Consider the following 24,799-nt stretch of genomic DNA (forward strand, 5'->3'; position numbering starts at 1 on the left):
AGAGGTTAAAAGTACAATGTTCTCTATATATTCACTTTGAACATACTGAACTTGCCATGAACCCATCTTGGTTTTTTTCAGATTCATACTGATCACATGCTGTTAATGCAATGATCATCCATATTGAATATAGTATCATCAGATACATTGTACACTTATGAAAATGCACAACAAGTTCAATGTAAAATAATGCCGGATCCAGCATTCTGGCAAGTGTTCCGGAATTTGCGGTATTTTCTCAGTCCAAAAACCGTGGGTCACTGGATACAGCCAGTAAGTTTGGGGACAAGTCACAATGGCAATGTAATAAGTGATGTGGTTAGGAGTGGGGTTTATTATTATAATGGTCATTCACAGTGCAGTACATCGCAGCCTCTCTGTGATATATATGTCAGCTATGCAGCATACATACCCACCACCCTCTCCACATACAGTTGGGAATACATGCAGTGCATGAAATACATTAACATTTGACATGACACATAGATAGATGAAATTTACAGCATGCACCTAAAGGGAATATTCCAGGATAAGCTAATACACTGTGTTTTGTCTATTGCAGGCACTAAGGGGGCGGAGCATGACACGGATTCTCTTATTTTTCTTCTACCCCTGTGTCATGCACCTCCCTTTTTCATCCGGTGTTCGGCATAACACAGTGTATTATCTTTTCCCGGAGAGTTCCTTTAAAAAATGTCTAAATATAATTCATAGTCCTGTTTCTTGTTTCTTAAACTTGACGGCGGAGTAGGTGACTTCCTGCACATTGATTCTCGGTCTTGATTGTTGATGAGAACTTTTCTTGCAGATCTCGGCATACTGTAGCTCTGAAGGATGCGACTGCAGACCCTGTAAAGTTATAACAACACACAATGAGAACTCCCATAGATTACAATGAAGAGAGCTATAAGAGTTATGGGACCAAATCTCAGCCCAGACGTTCCTCTGGTTCCCATAGGCTGCTATAAAGAGGACGTGACGCCCAGTTTAGATTGTCTTATGAGGTCGGACCCAGGGGTGCACCTAGCCTTTCTGCTGCCCGAGGTGAAAAATGAAACTATTTTTTAACTTCACACCTTTGTCACAATGGAAGCGCTCATCGCCCATGGCCCTTCCGCTGCCCCCCTCTTGCCCCTATCTGGTGCTGCCTGAGGCGATCGCCTCACCTGGCCTCATTGGTCGTGCACCCCTGGTCGGAACACTGTTTCCCCATAGGTAGAGTTTCCGACCTCTCACCCTAGAGATAAATCATAAGTGTCTAGCAGGGTCAAATTAAAAGTAGGGCACTCCGAGGCCTCCACCACTAAGGAAGAAGAAGGAGCCTCCACCAGAATTCATATGCAGGTTCAGGCTGAGGCTTGTGCCGAACCTGCAGATATCAGTGCCTAAATGAACAATGACCGCCACTAAATAGGAGCGAACAGGTCACCTGCAACTAGTACAGCTCTGGAAATGGAGGGATGGGGGAGAGGCCCAGAGCATCATTATCAGAAAGTGGTAATTATTACCAGTTTTATAGGAGAGATAATTATTGTGTCCACTAGATGGCAGTATTACACAGTGATACTGCCTTCTGCTGATATTAAAGGGACACTGTCACCTGGATTTTACTTACTGAGCTAATAACATCACCACATCAGTCTCCACGATTTACATTAAAATATAGTAGTATTACTGCCCTGTGTCTTTTATTTTGTCTATAAAATCGGTTTTATTAATATGCAAAGTACCTCAATAAGGAGCCCAAGGGGACGTCCCTCTGGCAGTTGGAACCCAGCTGCACCCATTACTTCGGAGCCCAGCACCGCCCCACTGCTAATTTATTCACTACTCTTAGCCAACGTAATGTTTGTGCAGCGCCTGTAATCCCGCGCATGCGCCCTGGATACACATGTCAGCGCCCGCGCGGTGTCCTGGCATCGGCCTCACAGAAGTCATTGCGCATGCGCCAGCTTTGCCGCTCCTGCTTTTTCGCCCTCTGCCCACCCGGCAAGTCGCACCAATCTGCTCTTCCTTTCCGGGTTCGAGCGAAGCTGGCGCATGCGCAATGACTTCTGTTAAGCCGATGCCAGTACACCATGTGGGCGCTGACATGTGTATCCAGGGCACATGCACGGGATTACAGGCACTGCACAAACATTACATTGGCGAAGAGGAGTGAATAAATTAGCAGTGGGGCGGTGCTGGGCTCCGAAGTAATGGGAGTGGCTGGGCTCCAACTGCCGGAGGGACGTCCCCTTGGGCTCCTTATTAAGGCACTTTGCATATTAATAAAACCGATTTTATAGACAAAATAAAAGACACAGGGCAGTAATACTAGTATATTTTAGTGTAAATCGTGGAGACTGATTGTCACGGATGAAGTTGCAGATAGCTGGAACATATAAATAAACGACCGACTGGCTTGATCCTAAATTAAGGAGCATATAGGCGAGCCCTTTAAAACCCTAAGAGCTCTCCCTGACTGCTATGCACATGCAAGGGTCTCAATGGTAGACGATTGCATGCCCACGTACCTAAGACTGTGTGACACCTGAAAACCCTATAATAGTGAGGGGACACGACCACCGGGTCCCTGCACTTAATACGGACGGAGTCAGGGTCACCTAGAATTAAGCGAGCAAGGAAAAACAATAAAGGAAAAGACTTATCTGTACAAACAGCAGAAGCAGCCTCCAGCAGTGAACACTTTATCCAGGAAGTAGTATAAACCGCAAAGTGAAGCAGTATGGGAGGGAATATAAAGGAAGACGATTAGTCTAAATAAGTGACACCTGGCAGAAGGAAAGGAGATGACGAAGTGAAACCAAAACAAAGAACGTCATACAAGAGGTAGAGAAGAACATCTGCCAGACCTTCTCACAGAACTGGCGGTGACACTGATGTGGTGATGTTATTAGCTCAGTAAGTAAAATCCAGGTGACAGGGTCCCTTTAAAAACCATGAGGAATGGAGTCGGCAGCATGACCTGCTACCACAAGAGAAAAGGAGGTGAAGGTGACATCTTCTGAGTTATCTCTTCCTTCTCCACAACCAGTAGAAAGGGCAGCTACACTAGACTGTGGACTGATTGATTGCAGCGTTTACACCAGACTATGGACTGACAGGCAGCAGTGTTTACACTAGATTGTGGACTGACTGGCGGCCTCAGCATTTAAACTAGACTGTGGACTGACTAGCGGTAGCAGTGTTTACACTAGATGATGTACTTACTGGAGGTGGCAGTGTTTACACTAAACTATGGACTGACAGCAGCGTTTACACTATAATGTGGACTCCACAACCAGTAGAAAGGACAGCTACACTAGACTATGGACTGATTGATTGCAGCATTTACACCAGACTATGGACTGACAGGCAGCAGTGTTTACACTAGATTGTGGACTGACTGGTGGCCTCAGCATTTAAACTAGACTGTGGACTGACTAGCGGTAGCAGTGTTTACACTAGATGATGTACTTACTGGAGGTGGCAGTGTTTACACTAAACTATGGACTGACAGCAGCGTTTACACTATAATGTGGACTAACTGACAGCTGCAGCATTTACACTAGAATGTGGAATGACTGGCAGCAGCAGTGTTTACACTAGACTGTGAGCTGACAGCAGAAGAATTTACACTAGATTGTGGACTGACTGACAGCAGCGTTTACAATAGATAGCGGACTGAGCGGTGGCAGTTATTAAAATTAACTATGGACTGACCTGTAGCAGCGTTTTTACTAGACTGTGGACTAAGAGGCAGCAGTGTTTACGCTAGACTTTGGACTGACAGACGGCAGAGTTTACTGTTTACGATGACAGGCAGCACAGTTTACACTAGACTGTGGACTGACAGGCAGCAGCATTTACACTAGACTGTGGACTGATGGACAGCAGTGTTTACACTAGTCTTGAGTCCGACAGATGGCAGCGCTTACTGTGGACTGACAGACGGCAGTTTTTAAACTAGACTGTGGATTTAGAGATGGCAGCGTTTTCACTAGACCGTGGACTGACAGGCAGCAGCGTTTACACTAGACTTTGGACTGACAGACAGAAGTGTTTACACTAGACTGTGGACTGACAGACAGCAGCGTTTACGCTAGATTGTGGACTGACAGATAGCAGTGTTTACACTAGATTGTGGACTAACAGATAGCAGAGTGTACACTAGACTGTTAACTGACAGCAGAGTTTACACTAGACTGTGGACTGACAGATAGCAGAGTTTACACTAGACTGTGGACTGACAGATAGCAGAGTTTACACTAGACTGTGGACTGACAGATAGCAGAGTTTACACTAGACTGTGGACTGAGAGATAGCAGAGTTTACACTAGACTGTTGACTGACAGCAAACAGTGTTTACACTAGACTGTTGACTGACAGATAGCAGAGTTTACACTAAACTGTCTACTGACCGGCAGCAGTGTTTACACTAGACTGTGGACTGACAGCAGAGTTTACACTAGACTGTGGACTGACAGATAGCAGAGTTTACACTACACTGTGGACTAAGATAGCAGAGTTTACACTAGACTGTGGACTGAGAGATAGCAGAGTTTACACTAGACTGTAGACTCAGATAGCAGAGTTTACACTAGACTGTGGACTGAGAGATAGCAGAGTTTACACTAGACTGTAGACTCAGATAGCAGAGTTTACACTAGGCTATGGACTGACAGATAGCAGAGTTTACACTAGACTGTGGACAGATAGCAGAGTTTACACTAGACTGTGGACTCACAGATAGTAGTGTTTTGTTCTGCACTATGGTATTGTTTGCCCCACCTACTTCTGTTGCCTCGCCTGCTGTCAATTTGGGCCCGCCTACAACATGGTGTCACTTTTTTTTTTTTCTTCAGGGCCTCTTTAAGTTCCAAGTCCACCCCTGGTTTCCCAAACAGGTTACATTTGAAAATTGCAGGTTCCTGTGGAATAGCCTGTGATCCGTTATGGTTTTTCTTCTTACCAAAAGATAGTGGACAGCCCTTTAAACTCTGATAAATTAAATCTGCGCTGTGATTGGATGCTATAGTAAAGATCAGAATTTAAAGAAATGAAGTTGATGCAGTCCAAGGCCAACGGAATCTCACTCTTCCTTACGGACACAGCCACCGGATCACACATAAACAGCTAAGGGCTCTTTCACACTTGCGTTGTCCGGATCCGTCGTGTACTCCATTTGCCGGAGGTGCCCGCCGGATCCGTAACACCGCAAGTGAACTGAAAGCATTTGAAGACGGATCCGTCTATGCCGGAAGAAAAGAACGCAAGTGTGAAAGAGCCCTAACTCCTAGTCTGGCACTCTGTGACCATTGGTGTCCAGTTGCCACCTCATATTCCTGCTAGGCCTGTCAGTCTATTGCCTTCTGCAGCATCTCCTAGGGCGTGCACATCTTCTGACCTCTTAAAGGGCCAGCGTGCACTCAGCTCCATCTGCCTATGGCGGTCTTCCCAAGAGTATTTAGAGCACCTTCTTCATTGAGATTGTGCTTAGGCAACAGGTTCCAGAAGCTACATTCCTGCAAAGGTGCACAATATTTTTGTCCATTTACCTATGTACTAATTCTGCTTGTCCCTTCACTCTTCTCCGCATCACTATGCACCAGCTAGTTCCTCTTTTTGATCCTGAGCTGCCTGCCCTGACCCTCAGACTGTTGCACAAATTCTGCCTGCTCAGACCCACAGACTGTTTCCCAGAATTCTACAAACTCTGCGTGCCCAGATCATTTGTCTGTGACTATGGTGTTGTCGGATCCCTTGGTGCTCCACACTGGTGTCTCTTGACCCCAGTGGGTCAGCAGCTACTGAGCAGAAACTACTCCATGAGGTGGCGGCCTGGTGGTTCCCCTGCAATAGAGACTATTTCACTGTACAGGGGTTAAAGGGTGAAGGCAAGGTAACTGCCAGTATATCGCCCTTCAAAGTAGCCCCAAATCAAATCCATTCATCGGCACAGCACATCCACATTCACTTATGTAACTCTGTGAACAGTGGCCCCAAATATATTACCATCACTCAGGGCCGCCATCAGGGGGGTAAAGCCGATACCCCAGTAAGGGGCCCGGACCCCGGGGGGGCCCGGCCGGTCCCGAGCCATTTTTTTTGTTTTTGTGTCAGTGTGTTAACTTTGCATTTTCAAGCGCCGCCCAGCTCATCAATATTCACTTCGCTGGGCGGCTTCTGCTGTCCCCGACGCTTCAAGATCCCGTGCATGCCCAATAGAAAGCTATGGGCATCGGCCTCACTTGCAGCTTCTGGGCAAGTGTGGGATACCTTGCCCGGCACTCCCAGTGGCCACAATGATACTGCGCCTGTGTCCCATAAACATCGCTGAGGCGGCTTCAGCTGCGCCTGCGCCGGCTTTGTGATCACAGCCACTACATGTCTTGCTGCAGATATGTGTGAAAAAGCGCCTGCGTCGGGGACAGCAGAAGCCGCCCAGCGAAGTGAATATTGATGAGCTGGGCAGCCCTAGAAAACGGCGGTTGGGAGCGGCTGGGCACAAGTGGAGCTGAAACGCCGCCCCTTGGGCGCAAAGGAGAGCTATTCTATCAGGTTATCAAACATGATTTTACTGTATTTATAAGGTGGACAGAGGGTATACTTATATGTTTTTAATTCACATTAGAAGACCTATGCCTACATATATATAGCTAAAAATGATTATTGGGCCTGACAGTGTCCCGTTAAAGTTACTGTCTGCAGGATACCGATTACAGTTTATAAATGTATACTACTGTGAGCGGCGGGGAGGGGGATCTATGGATGACGGCACTTTTATAGGGAGGGGGATCTGTGGATGACACTGTTATGGGGGGGGTCTGTGGATGACACTTATGGGGGGGATCTGTGGATGACACTGTTATGGAGGGGGATCTGTGCACTGTTATGGGGATGGAGGGGGATCTATGGATGACGGCACTGTTATAGGGAGGGGGATCCGTGGATGACACTGTTATGGGGGGGTCTGTGGATGACACTTATGGGGGGGATCTGTGGATGACACTGTTATGGAGGGGGATCTGTGGATGACACATAGCATAAGATGCTATATACAGTATGTGTCATCCACAGATCCCCCTCCATAACAGTGCCATCCACAGATCCCCCATAACATTGTTATCCACAGATCCCCCATAACAGTGTGTCATCCACAAATCCCCAACCATAACAGTGCCATCCACATATCCCCCATAACATTGTTATCCACAGATCCCCCATAACAGTGTCATCCACAGATCCCCCATAACAGTGTGTCATCCACAGATCCCCCATAACAGTGTGTCATCCACAGATCCCCCATAACAGTGTGTCATCCACAGATCCCCCATAACAGTGTGTCATCCACAGATCCCCCATAACAGTGTGTCATCCACAGATCCCTCATAACAGTGTGTCATCCACAGATATCCCATAACAGTGTCATCCACAGATCCCCCATAACAGTGTGTCATCCACAGATCCCCCATAACAGTGTGTCATCCACAGATAACCCATAACAGTGTGTCATCCACAGATCCCCCCATAACAGTGTGTCATCCACAGATCCCCCCCATAACAGTGTGTCATCCACAGATCCCCCCCATAACAGTGACTGGAGCAGACCTGCTGATAAACACACCTAGGCCACCACCAGTCAAGGTAAAAACTTACAGTTGTCAATAATGTAATGTAGTGTAAGGGGCCAAGTAATGTTTTGAGGCCAAAATGGCACAGATGACCACCAAAAATATCTAGAATATCTAAAATTAGCTGGTCAAGTAAAACGTTGCATGAAACAATCATTAAATAGGTGGCCGACAAAAAGGGGCGGGTTAAATGGTGTGGTCAATGAGCTGAGTCAAGGGGGGCGGCAAAATTAGCTTTCGCCTAGGGGAAGGGGTTGGGGGGCCCAGGCCTTGAGCTGTGTAAGGGGCCCCAAAATTTCTGATGGCAGCCCTGCCATCACTCGTTTTATTACATTCTCACTGTGATTCATTAATTTAAATATACACCCACCTGATCTTCAGTTCTTGATAAACCTGTGAAATGAATAAGAGCATTCATTATATAGTGCATCATTCAACAGTATTAGTAGTTTAACAATGTACAGTACATTTAGCGTAGTGCAGTCTGTATGCAACATCCCACTGCAAGGCAAAGGTACACTGCTAAAGAGGTTCTAGATGTGCTTTAAGATGTTTATGCATTTTCCTGTTAATGGGTAACAAGCCATAGCAACCAGTTTCTAAGGAGGGCTGCGCTACCCTCGCCATAGGGAGTGGTTAGAAGTCATTCTGTGTCTAGACAGTGAAGTGATCAGATGCAGAGAGACAACACCCTGGGATCAAACCAGCCAGACAACAGTAAACATGTAGAAGAAAGTGGAGAAAAGGGCAAAATATATATCTGAGAGCATATCAGTGTCAGGAGGAGATGCACGAAGAAGCTCTGTGGAGATAACTTGTCTAAAAGAAGCTTGCAGGCTACACAGTGAAGTTGCTCAGGAGATTTAAGTCTTACGATGCCTGGACATACTTTACAAGAACATGTGGAAGTTGGTAAAGATCCACATCCTGCTGAGGACATTCTGGAACCATTTATTGTGAGTACAGTAACCAGAGAAAAGGGTGCAGAACTTAGTCTTACGTTGGGGCCACCCCGTGGTTGCAAAGTCAAAGAGAAGTGTTACACCCCTTCATCTGGATGCTTGTGCCTAAGTCAGCTAGGAAAAGTGCAGTCTGAGGAAAACTGCTTTAAAGAAACATCTTAGCCTGTTAATTATTACTGCAGTCGTGTAACCTGTGAGGGCTGTGGAAAACTGCATTTGTGTAAAAACTGCTTGTTAGTGCATGCTGAGAACTATGACTAACTATGACTAACGTACCTGAACTTGATTCTTCTGTAAAGAACCGCTCTGTATTAACCTGGTGTTAGTATTGCCTGCACTGACACACTGCGCTCTTCCCATCAGTTCATGGCCCAGGGGAGTGTCAGAGTGAGTAATACCTATGACCACCATTCTTGCTAATATCGCTCCTATCCTCTCTTCTCCCCTCTCCTCGGCTTGCTGCATGTAGACAAGGCATTGATCAATAATCTGATGTTGAAAAACTAGCTCTCCCAGAATGCAATGCAGCACGAAGCTGTAGATCAGAGAAGCAGGTAGCGGGACTGTCTGTCAACATGTATGCTGACAGTTTCCAGGGGCAACCATAGTAATTGTAAAATAATGTTCAAAGATGAAGATCTCATTTGTAGATGTTTTTCCATTTACCCATAGAATAGGTGATCCATTAAAGCTCTCGGACTCCCACCCCTATTATCAGGCTGGAAGAAGATTATGGCGCGGAGGCCGCACTAGCCCTCTGTGCAAGTCTATGGCAGATAAACAACTCTCTATGCAAGCAACATGCCCCCCTCTTTAAGTCGGATATCCTTGATACTATGCATTTTATGTATAGAATCAAATGGTTGCATGTACAGTATAAGATATGTCGCTATTAAAGGGGCTCTCTCACTTTAGCAAATGGCATTTATCATGTAGAGAAAGTTAATACAAGGCGCTTACTAATGTATTGTGATTGTCCATATTGCCTCCTTTGCTGGCTTGATTTCATTTTTTCATCTCATTATACACTGCTAATTTCCAGGAGTTACGACCACCCTTCAAATCATAGGAAAATGTGCTGGCCTCTCTTGTGGCCGGGAGCATGGGAGAGCGCATAGTTACGCATGCGCAGCAGCTCCCATCACGGCCACGTCATATCTGTGCTGCAGCCGTGGTCATAACCCCTGACAATTCGCAGTGTATAATGCAGTGGAAAATGAATCAAACCAGCAAAGGAGGCAATATGGACAATCACAATACATTAGCAAGTGCCTTGTATTAGCTTTCTCTACATGATAAATTCCATTTGCTGAGGTGAGACAACCCCTTTCAAGCAATCGTTCCTAATATTACACAGGGCAACTATGGCCATTTAAACTCCATGTAATTGCCCAGAGTTCCTGACAGCAAACTTACTGCATTTGGCTGTTTGCAGGGGCGTAGAGTGGGGGGGCCAGGGGGGGGGGGGGCGTTGCCCCGGGCGCCAAATTGTAGGGGGGGCCAGGCAGAAGGCAGTATAATGAGGGTGATAGAAGCCTATGGCTCCCATCCCCTCCGTTCCGCCTGGCCTGAAGCTTTAAGAAGCAGTAGAGCGGCGCAGGAGATCGCGATTTTATCACCGTGACCTCCTGCGCCGGGTCTCGCGAGATGAAGCGATGACGCGGCGCAGGAGGTCACGGTGATGTGTTCGAGACTGCCTGCGCCGGGACGCCCAAGCAAAGACTACAAGAGGTGATGAAGAGAGGTGAATATATAATAATTATACAAGGGGGCCATCATATATTATACAGAGGGGCCATTATATATTATAATTATACAGAGAGGCTATTGATAATGGGCCCTCTGTATAATTATTATATATAATGGCCCCTCTGTATAATATATAATAGCCCCCTTGTATAATTATTATATATGATGGCCCCACTGTATAACTATAATTTATAGTTATACTGTGGGGCCATAATATATAATAATTATACAAGGGGGCCATTATATATTATACAGAGGGGCCATTATATATTATACAGAGGGGCCATTATATATTATACAGAGGGGCCATTATATATTATACAGAGGGGGACATTATATATAATAATAACTAATAATAATAAAACTCTGCAGAGATGAGACGCAAGGCAGGAGATATAGAGTGCAGTGGCCGGCGTATGATGATGGAGCCAGTAACCAAGCCAGTTGTAGAAGATAAATATCTCTCTTTACTAAAACCCAGAATGGGAGTTATAATACATCCAACAACATCAAAACACAGTTCCAAACAATTGACAGTGCAACTCTTCCCAGATAGCAATGTTTAGGTATAGGCCAAATGGGGGGTTGTAGTACTTCTTTCCGCTATCTCCTCAATTCTCTCTCTGCAGAATCTAAGGCTGGCAATATTATTCTTGTAATAGTGGCTGTAATTCCTAGCTGAAGGGTATGTGATTAAGATATGGCTGGCCACGAACATGTCACAGTGTGAAGGATGTATTAGCAATGTCCCTCTCACTGCAGTAAAGTCTCTATCAGCCGTAAACAGCAAATACCTTACTGACTGACTCCAGTGCTCGGCCATGCATATTGTGGACCTTCTACTTCCTCCCTTTCCCTTGAGTACTATAAAGTCATTATGGCTTTCTCTCTGTGGACCTTTCAGAGATAAATGATCTGTTCACACTGTGCAGTGCTGCATGACAACTGTACCTGTTGGATGGTGGGGCCCAGTGCCGAAGTGGCTTAACCTGACAGCAGCGGTATATGTTGGGTATCTGGACCTTGTTGCCTGCAGGTGTTGTGTTACGGCGGCGATGGTCACCATGTGTCATGCTCCAAATTAGAGTAGGGACCCACTCAATAGAGGTCACCTTGATGTGGTGAATGGGCCTATGCATTTTGATCAAAACGTACACTAAGTACCTCAATAGAGATGTTTACAAATTATGGTGAGAAGCAATAGATCAATGCACAACATGTGGATGTGCGATCCATATCTCTTCTCCATTGTTGGGCATTCTATACATTTTGCTGTCTGAATATCCTGTGCACTAACATTCACTTCCTCATCGAAAGATTTACATACATTTATACATACCTCGAGGGCGACACTTAATAACCACAGCAATCAGGATTATTATAACAAATGCTACTGCCCCTATGACGGTGTAGAGAATATACTTTTCATGTCCTGTTCCCTGATGACCTAAGAAATCAAAAAATTCAAGTACAAATTAGATACATGTTCAGAACTGTTTTAGGCTGTAATAAAGTATATGTCAAAGTTTAATTTAGTATAGTCACTTGAAAGTAAGTACAGGGCTGCACCGCTAATGAGGTGAGGTGAGGCGATCACCTCAGGCGGTGCAACCCTGGAGATAAGTGGAGAGCAGCGTCAGGCCGAGGGAAATGAGCGTTTCATTGTGGAAGCACTCATCTCTCTATATTCAATTGTATCACCGTCCTCAGGACGGCGATACAGCTGAATGTTACAGCGGGGCATGGTAGAGATGTCTCCCTTCCCATTCCCTCTGATAGACTTCAGACCTAGTGCGTAATGTAGCCTATAAGAGGCCGGCGCAGGTGGCATGATGACATCATCGTCAATGTGCCGCCTGAGCCAGGCAGCGTACACGGCAGGACACAGGCCAGAAGAGGCCTGCACCGCATCGCTGGCAGGTATTAGAGTTTATTTTTTAATTTTGGCACCATGCTGTTTGGTCAATATGGGGAAGGTGAGAGGAGCACTATGGGGGCATCTACTGGGGGTACTATATAGGAGTATTTTATACTGGCACACATATTGGGGAGAGGGAGGAGAGGAGCACTATGGGAACATCTACTGGGGGCACTATATGGGGGTATTTTATACTGGCACACATTATGGGGGGCACTATGGGGACATTAGCCCAGCTGGGGCACTAACAGGAGGTATTTTTGGTACTGGCACGCAACAGTGGCATTTTTTATACTGGCACACATAATAAGGGGACATTTTTTTACTGTCACACATTATAAGGAGAATTATTACTACTGGGGGGGCATTGTGGTGGGCTTTACTACTACCGGGGGACTATGGGGAACATAATTACTAGTATGGGCACTGTGGGAGCATTATTACTTCTGGGGCACAGTGGGGACATTAATACTCTAGGGGGCACTATTACTACTAAGTGCACTCTGGCAGAGAATTATTTCCATTGGTGGGACTTTAGGGAGCACTATTATTGTGGGGGGCACCCTGCCACAGTATCAACCTAGCACAATAATTTTTGGGGGACATGCCAGGGACACAATTTTCTAGCTGCAGTTATGTTTTGGGGCACTGCATGTCAATAATTATTGAGGGGGGCACTATCTGCGTGGTACTAGTATTTTCTGGTAGGCTGTTTCTGCAGTAAAGTATTGGGGAGCACAGCTGGCACAATATTGGGGTTGGCAGGATGGGGTATTCAGAAGGTGGGAGGATGATGGAAAAGTAGTAAACTAAGATGTTCGTCAAACTCTGCAGAGAGAAATCATCATGACGGTCTGGAGTGAATGGAGAAGATGAGGAAAGAGAACATCTACATTAGAGGAGACATCACTAGATGTGAGAGGCATGTGGTGCTGTATTACCTTGTATCTTCTGTAGTGCTGAGTGTAGTGTTAGGAGGAGAGAGGTTAGGTTTAGGGGGGGGGGGGGGGTGCCGTTTCAATTTTCGCTTCAGGCAGCAGAAAGGCTAAGTGCACCCCTGAGTAAGTACACCTCATGTAATGTTATTTTCACGCTGTTAACCAGTTACCGACCACTTATAGAAGACAAGAGCGCGGCTACACGGCGACACTAGTGGCGGCCATGGATCGCAGGGGCATCGTAGTGTAGCAGTGATCCCAAAGCAATGAATGGGGTTTCATCATGATTTGCAGGTGTGCCGAGTCTGTGACCCTTGAATTGCAAAAAAATCCAGCAGTGTTGCATGTTTTGCAATTCACATGTCGGGGGCGCAGAATACATGCGAGTTGCACTGCAACCCTATTCATCACCACTACACTGCAATGCCCCTGCGATCTATGGCTGCAAAGTTTTGCATGATCAGTGTCGTCGTGTTGCCGCACCCTAAATGTCTGGACGGTCAGCACGTTAATCGTGCAGCTGTTAAAGCCTGCTCCCCATAGAGAAGGCGAAGGTGGTTTTTCACTGTTCCTGCCTTCCCTATCATTATACACAGAGCTGAACTAGCGCTGTGTGAAGTGATCAAGAAGCATGTATGCCACTTCCTGCTTTCGGTCCCAGAGGTCATGTGATCACTGAGGCTCAGGTGCTGTGTAAGCTGCTAGGTCTTATCAGACCCAGAACAGCTCTGCAGTGAGACTGTACAGCATAGTGTACTGCTGTGCAACCTGTCCGGGGGCTGCATTCCCCCTATAACTGGGGCTAATATGTCAGCCCCAGTTACAGCAGAAATCAGCAAAATTTAAGGCCCCCCTCTCAAAAGTCTTGTATGAACCTTGTATGAACATGCACAGCACATCCCAACTTCTACCCCGCCTCCAGCCACCATACATCCCATATATCAAAATCACTGTTACGGAAAGAAGACATAATAAAAAATAAAAAAAACATTTTATATTTGCAGATCCATGACAGGCTAAGTAATGATAACTCATCATAGCTTCTAAAATGGCTATCAAGGGTCCAGACATCGAGAGTTCAGAAAGAACATTTGCACCCAGACCCTGGAGTTTTAGGGGGCCTAAAAGAACATATGCTAACAAGATGAGACGAAAATCATGGACATGAAAGGAAGGGGGCCCTGTTAAAGGTAGGTTGGGGACTCACCTTTTAACTTATTTGTCACTTGCAACCTTATCCCTCTTCCAGCTTGTATTTTACCGTCAGCCGTCTCCACATGGCAGCAATACATTCTCGAATCTTGCTCTGTCACGTTTTGAATGGTAATTTCATATCTTAACGAACTGAAATTCACTCTGCCATTGTACAACGGGTGATCCTTGAGAAGGGTTGAACCATCACAGTCTAAGGTCCAGTGCACAGTGTATGGAGTTCCGGGAAACTTCATGGTGCAGTTGATGTTCACGTTGTCCCCAGATTGAGTGACGATGTAGTCGGGGTACTTCTCCATATTCAGAATTTTCCCACCTGCTTAAATGACAAAAAGTAAAAATAAATATGTTCTTAGTTTATAAAATGTTGGTCAACTCTTCATGCCCTGGAGATATAATTACATGGTCACAAAGTAAGGTGGAAAAAAAAAAAAGACACAGGTCCATCTAGTGTAACATGTCATTCTATTGTGTTGATCCAGAGGAAGGGAAAAGTCTCTATGAGTTGGATACTAATTACCCCATATTAGAGGAAAAATTCCTTCCTGGCTCCAAATTGAATAAATCCCTGGATCAACGTCCCATCTCTAGAAATCTAGTACCTATGATGATATTATTATTTTTTAAGAAAGGCATCCAGGCCCCTTCCTGAACTTATACTATGAACCAACCATCACAATCTGGTCTGGCAGAGAGCTCCATAGTCTCACAGCTCTTAAAGTATGGAATCCTATGGTGTAACCATCTATCCTCTAGACGAAGAACATGTCCTCCTGTCATGGTCATTAGAAAGATCCCTGTACTGACCATTCACATACTTGCACATTGATGTCCCCTAAGGTTTAATTCACACAAACCATACGGGATGAGTCAGGGCCTGTTCAGGCAAAAACAAATGGTTTTGCATGAAACTTGAATGGGTTTTGTCTGCAAATAACAATCTACATCTTCCAGCAACCGTCAGTGAAAAACGTACTGCCTCCGGATGCGATCCGTTTCTCACACACGCCCCATTCATTTCTATCGGGCCTGGGCTGGGAAAAAAAGCTCAATACAGAACATGCTGTAATTTTTCCTAAATTCAGAGATGGTCAGTGATAAGCAATGTGCACAATGATATGAATGGGTCAGCATACAGTCCGGATGCTATGCGTTCAGTACATGCATAGATCTAGACAGAAAACCCGTGTGAAAGAGGCCTAAGTTGTCTGTCTTCCCAACAGAAAAAGGCTACTTTCACATCTGTGTTATGCTGTCCGGTTTTGAGATCAAAACCGCAGCACAACGCTTCAGTTTTGTCCCCATTTATTGTCAATGGGGGTCAAAACTGAACAAAGCGGAACGTAGTGCACCAGAATGCATTCCGTTCCCGTGCTGGACACAAAACCGCTGCAAGCAGTGTTTTTTTTTGTTCGGCATGGGAAACTGAAGAAGCTGGATCCGGCACCAAAAACCATGTAAGTCAATGGTGCCGGATCCAGTTTTTTTTCGGACACGAAAAAAACTGCTCCGACACCCATTGACTTAGGGTACTTTCACACTAGCGTTTTTCTTTTTCGGCATAGAGTTCTGTCCTAGGGGCTCTATACCGGAAAAGAACTGATCAGTTTTATCCTAATGCATTCTGAATAGAAAGCAATCCATTCAAGATGCATCAGGATGTCTTCAGTTCAGTCTTTTTAAATTTTCAGGACGGAGATAATACCACAGCATGCTGCGGTTTTATCTCCGGTCAAAAAGACTGAACACTTGCCTGAATGCCGGATCCGGCATTTTTTTCCATAGGAATGTATTAGTGCCGGATCCGGCATTCAAATTGCCGCATTGACGGATGCGCAGACCTTTAAAAAGGTGGAGAAAAAAAATACCGGATCCGTTTTGCTGGATGACACTGGAAAAACGGATCCGGTGTTGCAATGCATTTTTCTAACTGATCAGGCATTTTTCAGACTGATCAGGACCCTGATAAGGCTACTTTAACACTTGCGGCAGCGTGATCCGACAAGCAGTTCCGTCGCCGGAACTGCCTGCCGGATCTGGCAAAACGTATGCCAACTGATATTTGCAAGATTGATCAGGAACCTGATCAGTGTTAAAAATGCCTGATCAGTCAGAAAAATGCATTGAAATGCCGGATCCGTCTTTTCGGTGTCATCCGGAAAAACAGATCCGGCATTTATTTTTTTCACCTTTATTTCGGTCTAAAAAACTGAAGACTTACCTAAATGCCGGATCCGGCATTCAAAATACCGGAAAGCCGGATCCGTCCTTCCGGTCTGCACATGCGCAAACCGAAAAAAAAGGTGAAAAGAATAAATGCCGGATCTGTTTTAGGTATTGCCGCGTCCGTAACAACCTGCTCTATAACAATACCACATGACCTAACCCCTCAGATGAACACCGTAAAAAAAAGCAATTTTTTGTCACCTTACATCACAGAAAGTGTAATAGCATGCGATCAAAAAGTCATATGTACCCCAAATAGTTCCAATCAAACCGTCATCTCATCCTGCAAAAATGATACCCTACCTAAGACAATCGCCCAAAAAAATAAAAAAAAACGATGGCTCTCAGACTATGGAGACACTAAAACATGATTTTTTTTGTTTCAAAAATGATATTATTGTGTAAAACTAAAATAAATATAAGTATATATATTAGGTTCACCACATCTGTAAGGGCTCTTTCACACCTGCGTTCTTGTCTTCCAGCATAGAGTTCCGTCTTCGGGGCTCTATGCCGGAAGAATCCTGATCAGGATTATCCTAATGCATTCTGAATGGAGAGAAATCCGTTCAGGATGCATCAGGATGTCTTCAGTTCCGGAACGGAACGTTTTTTGGCCGGAGAAAATACCGCAGCATGCTGCGCTTTTTGCTCCGGCCAAAAATCCGGAACACTTGCTGCAAGGACGGATCCGGAATTAATGCCCATTGAAAGGCATTGATCCGGATCCGGCCTTAAGCTAAACGTCGTTTCGGCGCATTGCCGGAGCCGACATTTAGCTTTTTCAGAGTGGTTACCATGGCTGCCGGGATGCTAAAGTCCTGGCAGCCATGGTAAAGTGTAGCAGGGAGCGGGGGAGCAGTATACTTACCGTCCGTGCGGCTCCCCGGGCGCTCCAGAGTGACGTCAGGGCGCCCCAAGCGCATGGATCATGTGATCACATGGATCACGTCATCCATGCGCATGGGGCGCTCTGACGTCATTCTGGAGCACCCGGGGAGCCGCACGGACTGTAAGTATACTGCTCCCCCGCTCCTACTATGGCAACCAGGACTTTAATAGCGTCCTGGCTGCCATAGTAACACTGAACGCATTTGGAAGACGGTTCCGTCTTCAAATGCTTTCAGTACACTTGCGTTTTTCCGGATCCGGAGTGTAATTCCGGCAAGTGGAGTACACGCCGGATCCGGACAACGCAAGTGTGAAAGAGGCCTAAGAACCTGCTGTATAAAAATATCACATGACCTAACCCCTCAGATGAACACCGTAACAAAAATAAAATAAAAACTGTGTCAAAAAAGCTATTTTTTTGTCACCTTACACCACAAAAAGATAAAAGGTCATATGCACCCTAAAATAGTATCAATAAAACCATCACCTCATACCGAAAAAAATGAGCCCCTACATAAGACAGTCGCCCCAAAAAAAAAAAAAAAAAATAGGGCTTTCAGAATATGGAGACACAAAAACCTTTTTTTTTTTTTAAATGCTTTATTATGTAAAACTTTAACAAACAACCAAAAAAAGGAGCCATATTTGGTATTGTCCTTAACAACCTGCTCTATAAAAATACCACATGATCTAACCTGTCGGATGAACATTATAAATAACAAAAAATAAAAACGTTACCTTGCCTCACAAAAAGTGTAATATAGAGCAACCAAAAATCATATGTACCCTAAAATAGTACCAACAAAACTGCCACCTTATCCCGTAGTTTCCAAAATGGGGTAATTTTTTTGGAGTTTCTACTTAAAATGTGACATGGCAATTTAAAATTATCCCAGTGAAATCTGCCCTCCAAAAAACATATGGCGTTCCTTTCCTTCTACACCCTGCCGTGTGCCCGTACAGCAGTTTACGACCATATATGGGGTATTTCTGTAAACTACAGAATCAGGGTAATAAATATTGTTTTTTGTCTGTTAACCCTAGATTTGTTAGCGGGAAAAAATGGATTAAAATAAAAAATCCGCCAAAAAAGTGAAATTCTGAAATTTCATCTACATTTTCCTTTATTTTTGTGGAACACCTAAAGAGTTACCAAAGTTTGTAATATCAGTTTTGAATACCTTGATGTAATGGTGCAGAACCCCAGCAACCAGACAGAGAGGATTTATTAAATAAACGGCAGTACAGTCCAAACCAGTAAGCATATACAGGTAACCAACCCGAATAATAACCTGTGCAGGGAAACACCAAGGGGACAGCCAGTGACCAGGCCAAAGTTCTTATGCGCAGTATTATTTCGTGTAACGTGGTACCTAGGGATGAGAGGTCAGGATTTCCAGGTTCCGATCCAAGGTCATACACGAGACAAACTGTTCAGCAAAAATGAGGTATCCAGAGGCAGTCTCTAGAGATAAATCGAGGAAGGCAGAGGTCATGCACAGGTAAGTCTGGGAGAATATGAACTGCAACATACACCCGGGTTGTCAAAACAACAGTGGGCACTGACCAGCCAGGGAGATCACCTTTTAAGTAACTACTAGCCATTCACAAAGTGCCATGTGTTTATTCTTCATAGGTCAAATAATGATCCTAATCCTGGTCGCCACCAGTCCGGTCAATCTGCCTCCGAGACCCCGGCGGTCTTCCCCTTTGGCGACCATGTGGATGCACTACCGCGTATGCCCGTAAAAAGGAGTTGGAACCGAAGACTCCCCAGGCACATGCGTGACCTGTCCTGCTACTCCAACGGGGTCCCCCGCAGGCCGAGCCCCACGTGGATCGCAGAAAAGGAGAGTCTTACAATTAAGGGGTGTATTTTCCAAAATGGGGTAAATTTTTTGGGAGTTTCTACTCTAGGGTTGCATCAGGGGGTCTTCAAATGTGACATGGGAACTCAAAATTATCCCAGTGAAATCTGCCCTCCAAAAACCATATGGCGTTCCTTTTCTTCTGCTCCCTGCCATGTGCCCCTACAGCAGTTTATGACCACATATGGGGTGTTTCTGTAAACTACAGAATCAGGGCAATACATATTGAGTTTTGTTTGGCTGTTAACCCTTGTTTTGTTACTGGAAAAAATTGATTAAAATGGAAAATCTGCCAAAAAGAGTGAAGTTCTGAAATTTCATCTACATTTTCCTTTAATTCTTGTGGAACACCTAAAGGTTTAAGAAAGTTTGTAAAATCCGTTTTGAATATCTTGAGGGGTGTAGTTTCTAAGTCTACTTTTACACTCGCGTTTTGGCTTTCCGTTGGTGAGATCCGTTCAGGGCTCTCACAAGCTGTCCAAAACGGATCAGTTTGCATTCTAATGCATTCTGAATGGAAAAGGATCCGCTCAGAATGCATCAGTTTAGTCTCCTTTCCACTTTGGAGACGGCCACCATGATGGATCCGCACAAAACACGAGTGTGAAAGTAACCTAAAATGGGCCATTTTTGGGTGGTTTCTATTATGTAAGCCTCACAAAGTGACTTTACACCCTGTACAGAATTATTAGGCAAATGAGTATTTTGACCACATCATCCTCTTTATGCATGTTGTCTTACTCCAAGCTGTATAGGCTCGAAAGCCTACTACCAATTAAGCATATTAGGTGATGTGCATCTCTGTAATGAGAAGGGGTGTGGTCTAATGACATCAACACCCTATATCAGGTGTGCATAATTATTAGGCAACTTCCTTTCCTTTGGCAAAATGGGTCAAAAGAAGGACTTGACAGGCTCAGAAAAGTCAAAAATAGTGAGATATCTTGCAGAGGGATGCAGCACTCTTAAAATTGCAAAGCTTCTGAAGCGTGATCATCGAACAATCAAGCGTTTCATTCAAAATAGTCAACAGGGTCGCAAGAAGCGTGTGGAAAAACCAAGGCGCAAAATAACTGCCCATGAACTGAGAAAAGTCAAGCGTGCAGCTGCCAAGATGCCACTTGCCACCAGTTTGGCCATATTTCAGAGCTGCAACATCACTGGAGTGCCCAAAAGCACAAGGTGTGCAATACTCAGATACATGGCCAAGGTAAGAAAGGCTGAAAGACGACCACCACTGAACAAGACACACAAGCTGAAACGTCAAGACTGGGCCAAGAAATATCTCAAGACTGATTTTTCTAAGGTTTTATGGACTGATAAAAATGAGAGTGAGTCTTGATGGGCCAGATGGATGGGCCCGTGGCTGGATTGGTAAAGGGCAGAGAGCTCCAGTCCGACTCAGACGCCAGCAAGGTGGAGGTGGAGTACTGGTTTGGGCTGGTATCATCAAAGATGAGCTTGTGGGGCCTTTTCGGGTTGAGGATGGAGTCAAGCTCAACTCCCAGTCCTACTGCCAGTTTCTGGAAGACACCTTCTTCAAGCAGTGGTACAGGAAGAAGTCTGCATCCTTCAAGAAAAACATGATTTTCATGCAGGACAATGCTCCATCACACGTGTCCAAGTACTCCACAGCATGGCTGGCAAGAAAGGGTATAAAAGAAGAAAATCTAATGACATGGCCTCCTTGTTCACCTGATCTGAACCCCATTGAGAACCTGTGGTCCATCATCAAATGTGAGATTTACAAGGAGGGAAAACAGTACACCTCTCTGAACAGTGTCTGGGAGGCTGTGGTTGCTGCTGCACGCAATGTTGATGGTGAACAGATCAAAACACTGACAGAATCCATGGATGGCAGGCTTTTGAGTGTCCTTGCAAAGAAAGGTGGCTATATTGGTCACTGATTTGTTTTTGTTTTGTTTTTGAATGTCAGAAATGTATATTTGTGAATGTTGAGATGTTATATTGGTTTCACTGGTAAAAATAAATAATTGAAATGGGTATATATTTGTTTTTTGTTAAGTTGCCTAATAATTATGCACAGTAATAGTCACCTGCACACACAGATATCCCCCTAAAATAGCTAAAACTAAAAACAAACTAAAAACTACTTCCAAAAATATTCAGCTTTGATATTAATGAGTTTTTTGGGTTCATTGAGAACATGGTTGTTGTTCAATAATAAAATTAATACTCAAAAATACAACTTGCCTAATAACTCTGCACTCCCTGTAGACCTGAACTGGTCCTCAAAAAGTGGGTTTTGGAAATTTTCTGAAAAATTTCAAGAATTCCTTCTAAACTTCTAAGCCTTCTAACGTCCCAAAAATAGAAAATGTCATTTACAAAATGATCCAAACGTGAAGTAGAAATATGGGAAATGTAAAGTAATAACTATTTTAGGATGTATCACTATCTGTTTTAAAAGCAGAGAAATTGAAATTTTGAAAATTGTGAATTTTTCCAAATTATTTGTAAATTTGGTATTTTTTTATGAATAAAAATGAAATATTTTGACTCAAATTTACCGCTGTCATGAAGTACAATATGTGACGAGAAAACAATCTCAGAATGGCTTTGATAAGTAAAAGCGTTTTAAAGTTATTATCACATAAAGTGACACATGTCAGATTTGCAAAAAATGGCCTGGTCCTTAAGGTGAAAAATGGCAGGGTCATGAAGGGGTTAACATCATACCCTTGATACACAATAGGCAATTTACTGATGACACCTTCCATTGCTGAACACGAGAATAGGTGGGAATCTGAGGCCATGTGAGAAAATATTAATTTACTGAATGAGTAGTAGATCCTGAGGAATCTTTCAACAGATGTGGTTGGAAAATCAACAGTAAGTGAATGTAAACATGTCTGTCCTAAGAAAATAATAAAAAGGCAATTATTTAAGGTGAGCATAGATGGACCACGTGGTCTTCTTCTGCCATAATTCTTCTATGTTTCCCTGAAACATGTAATGAGATCTGTCTTACCAGCCCCTCGGCCTCAGTCCTTACCTGTAGCCCGGGAAAACAGAAGATGCAGGATGATCATCGTTAGAAGCAAAGACTTCATTACTCGTAAGATAAAGACCAAGTCCGAGAAATGCGTCTCATGGTTTTGAATTCTTTTTCGACTTCCTGGAAAGTGTGGCTAGCTACAGCCCATGCCTAGTGGGTGGATTCTCGTTAATGCAGGTGTGAACTGACGAGTGGCTGCTGTAAGCTTTATACAGGGTCAGAGAATGGGGGTCATTTTCAAGTCCTCGAGTTCATCAGGACACTAAACCTGCAGCAAGGAGCATAGCTATAGGGTTGCTTAGGTGATATTTGCATTGGGACCTGGTGCCTAAGTGGCCCTAAGGCCCATCTATCATATAAGAGGACTCCAGTATTATAAATGACATATGGTATGTGGGGGCAATGTTACAAATTTTGCACTGCAGCCCAAAGGCTTAAAGGGCATCTGTCAGCAGTTTTGTCCCTATGACACTGGTTGACCTGTTACATGTGCGCTTAGCAGCTGAAGGCATCTGTGTCGGCCCCATGTTCATATGTGCCCGCATTGCTGAGAAAAGTGATGTTTTAATATATCGAAATGAGCCTCTAGGACAGGGATGCTTAACCTGCGGCCTTAACCCTCCAGCTGTTGCAAAACTACAACTCCCAGCTTGCCCTAATAGCTGTAGGATGTCCAGGCATACTGGGAGTTGTAGTTTTGGAACAGCTGGAGGGCCGCAGGTTGGGCATCTCTGCTCTACGAGCAACGTGGGCGTTACCATTACACCTAGAGGCTCTGCTCTTTGTGCAACTGCCATGCCCTCTCCACTTTGATTGACAGGGCCAGGTGTGATGATGTTTTCACTGCCTGTCAATCAAAGTACAGAGGGTGCGGCAGTTGCAGAGAGAGCAGAGCCTCTGAGTGTAATGACAACTCCCCCGTTGCTCCAAGAGGCTCATTTGCATATATTCAATTTGGGTGGATATTGGACAGGTTCGAGGGATGTTCTAGTTGTGCTTTGGAGGTTCCCAGGAGCAGGACCCACCACCAGCACCCACCTTCCATAGAACTATGGGGGATCTGACAAGAAAGGGAGGAAGAAGGCGACACAGCAGAGCAGTGCAGGAGGGTAGCAGGTCCCCTGATTGTTCTTCTCCCCCTCCAGCAGCCCTCCTGCCCTCTCCTTCACCCACTGTTCTGTCCTCTGCCCCCCAAAATGTCCCCCCCCACTTGTTCTCCTGTCCTATGACCTCCTATAGCTGCTGCCTACCGAAAGCCCCCCCTCCACTGTTGTCCCAAGATGGGGGTGAGTGGCCCCTACTTCTACAGGCTGCCTGCGAGGTCCAGACGTCACCTATCAGCAGAAAAGGTAAGGTAAGTGTGCAATGTGGGTATAAATATGTTTGTGTATGGAATGTGCATCCATGTATGTTATGACCGAGCAAACGAGTGCATCTATGTATGAAACGTGTATAAGTGCATCCATATATGTGCAGAGCACGTGTATGAGTGTGTACATGTATGTGGTGAGACTGGGTATGACTGGGTACATGTATGTATTAAGACTGTTTGAGTGCGAACATGTATGTATAGAGATCTGATGTATAAGGACAGTCACCGCTGCAGCCAGTGATTGTCTGTACAGAGACCTCATGTGCACGGAATGTAACCGCTGCAGCCACTGATTGTCTGTACAGAAACCTGAAGTGTACGGAACTTCACTGCTGCAGCCAGTGATTATCTGTACACAGACCCGTCGCTAACAGACAGGCAAAACAAGCAATTGCTTGGGGCCCCGAGCTGGTTGGGGCCCCGAGCTGGCCAAGCAGAGTAACTCAGAAGATCCAATGGTATAAAATATTCTAACCCCCAGGCGTTCCCGTGGTGACGGGGACGCTTGCCTGGTTAGAATATAACATCGGATCTGAGTTTTTCGAGCTCAGTGAGATCGTAAAAAACTCAAATCCGATGGTATATTCTAACCCCCAAGCGTTCCCATGGTGACAGGGACGCTTGCCTGGGGGTTAGAATATACAGGGCCCCGACTACTTTAACTTTAATCATTGCTCATTGGCATTGCTGAGTGAGCTGTTTACTTGGATTATTTCGGATATCTCTTACTTTGTCTTAGCTCCGGACTCCGGTAATAGCAGGCAGTGCGGGGGGCGGCGCTCACTCACTGTCACTGACGTCACGCGCCTGCTCCTCCCACTAGGCGGCGCAGGCGCATGACGTCAGTGAGTGAGCGCCGCCTGCACTGCCTGCTGTTGTTACCGGAGCTAAGACAAAGTAAGAGTCAGAGACTTAGAGATATCCAAACAATCCTAGTAAAGAGCTCAGTAATGACTTGAGCAATGATTAAAGTAGTTACTGATTCGTTTATTAATATACTGCTGTGCTGTGAGCGTCGGGGAGGGGGA

At 45.0% G+C, this 24,799-nt stretch overlaps 1 protein-coding gene across 1 annotated transcript; it reads right to left on the reverse strand.

Annotated features, from left to right (window-relative positions):
* Positions 1-420: 420 nt before the first annotated feature.
* Positions 421-22,475, reverse strand: LOC120977818. Its single transcript, XM_040405942.1, has 5 exons — positions 22,397-22,475; positions 14,391-14,711; positions 11,667-11,783; positions 7,987-8,009; positions 421-849 (listed from the first exon to the last, which is right to left on the reverse strand). The coding sequence occupies exons 1-5, from the start codon at positions 22,452-22,454 to the stop codon at positions 709-711; spliced, it is 660 nt and encodes a 219-aa protein (XP_040261876.1). The 5' UTR covers positions 22,455-22,475; the 3' UTR covers positions 421-708.
* Between the last annotated feature and the right edge of the window lie 2,324 nt (positions 22,476-24,799).

Source organism: Bufo bufo, chromosome 8 (assembly GCF_905171765.1).
Source record: "Bufo bufo chromosome 8, aBufBuf1.1, whole genome shotgun sequence".
Lineage (NCBI taxonomy): Eukaryota > Metazoa > Chordata > Amphibia > Anura > Bufonidae > Bufo > Bufo bufo.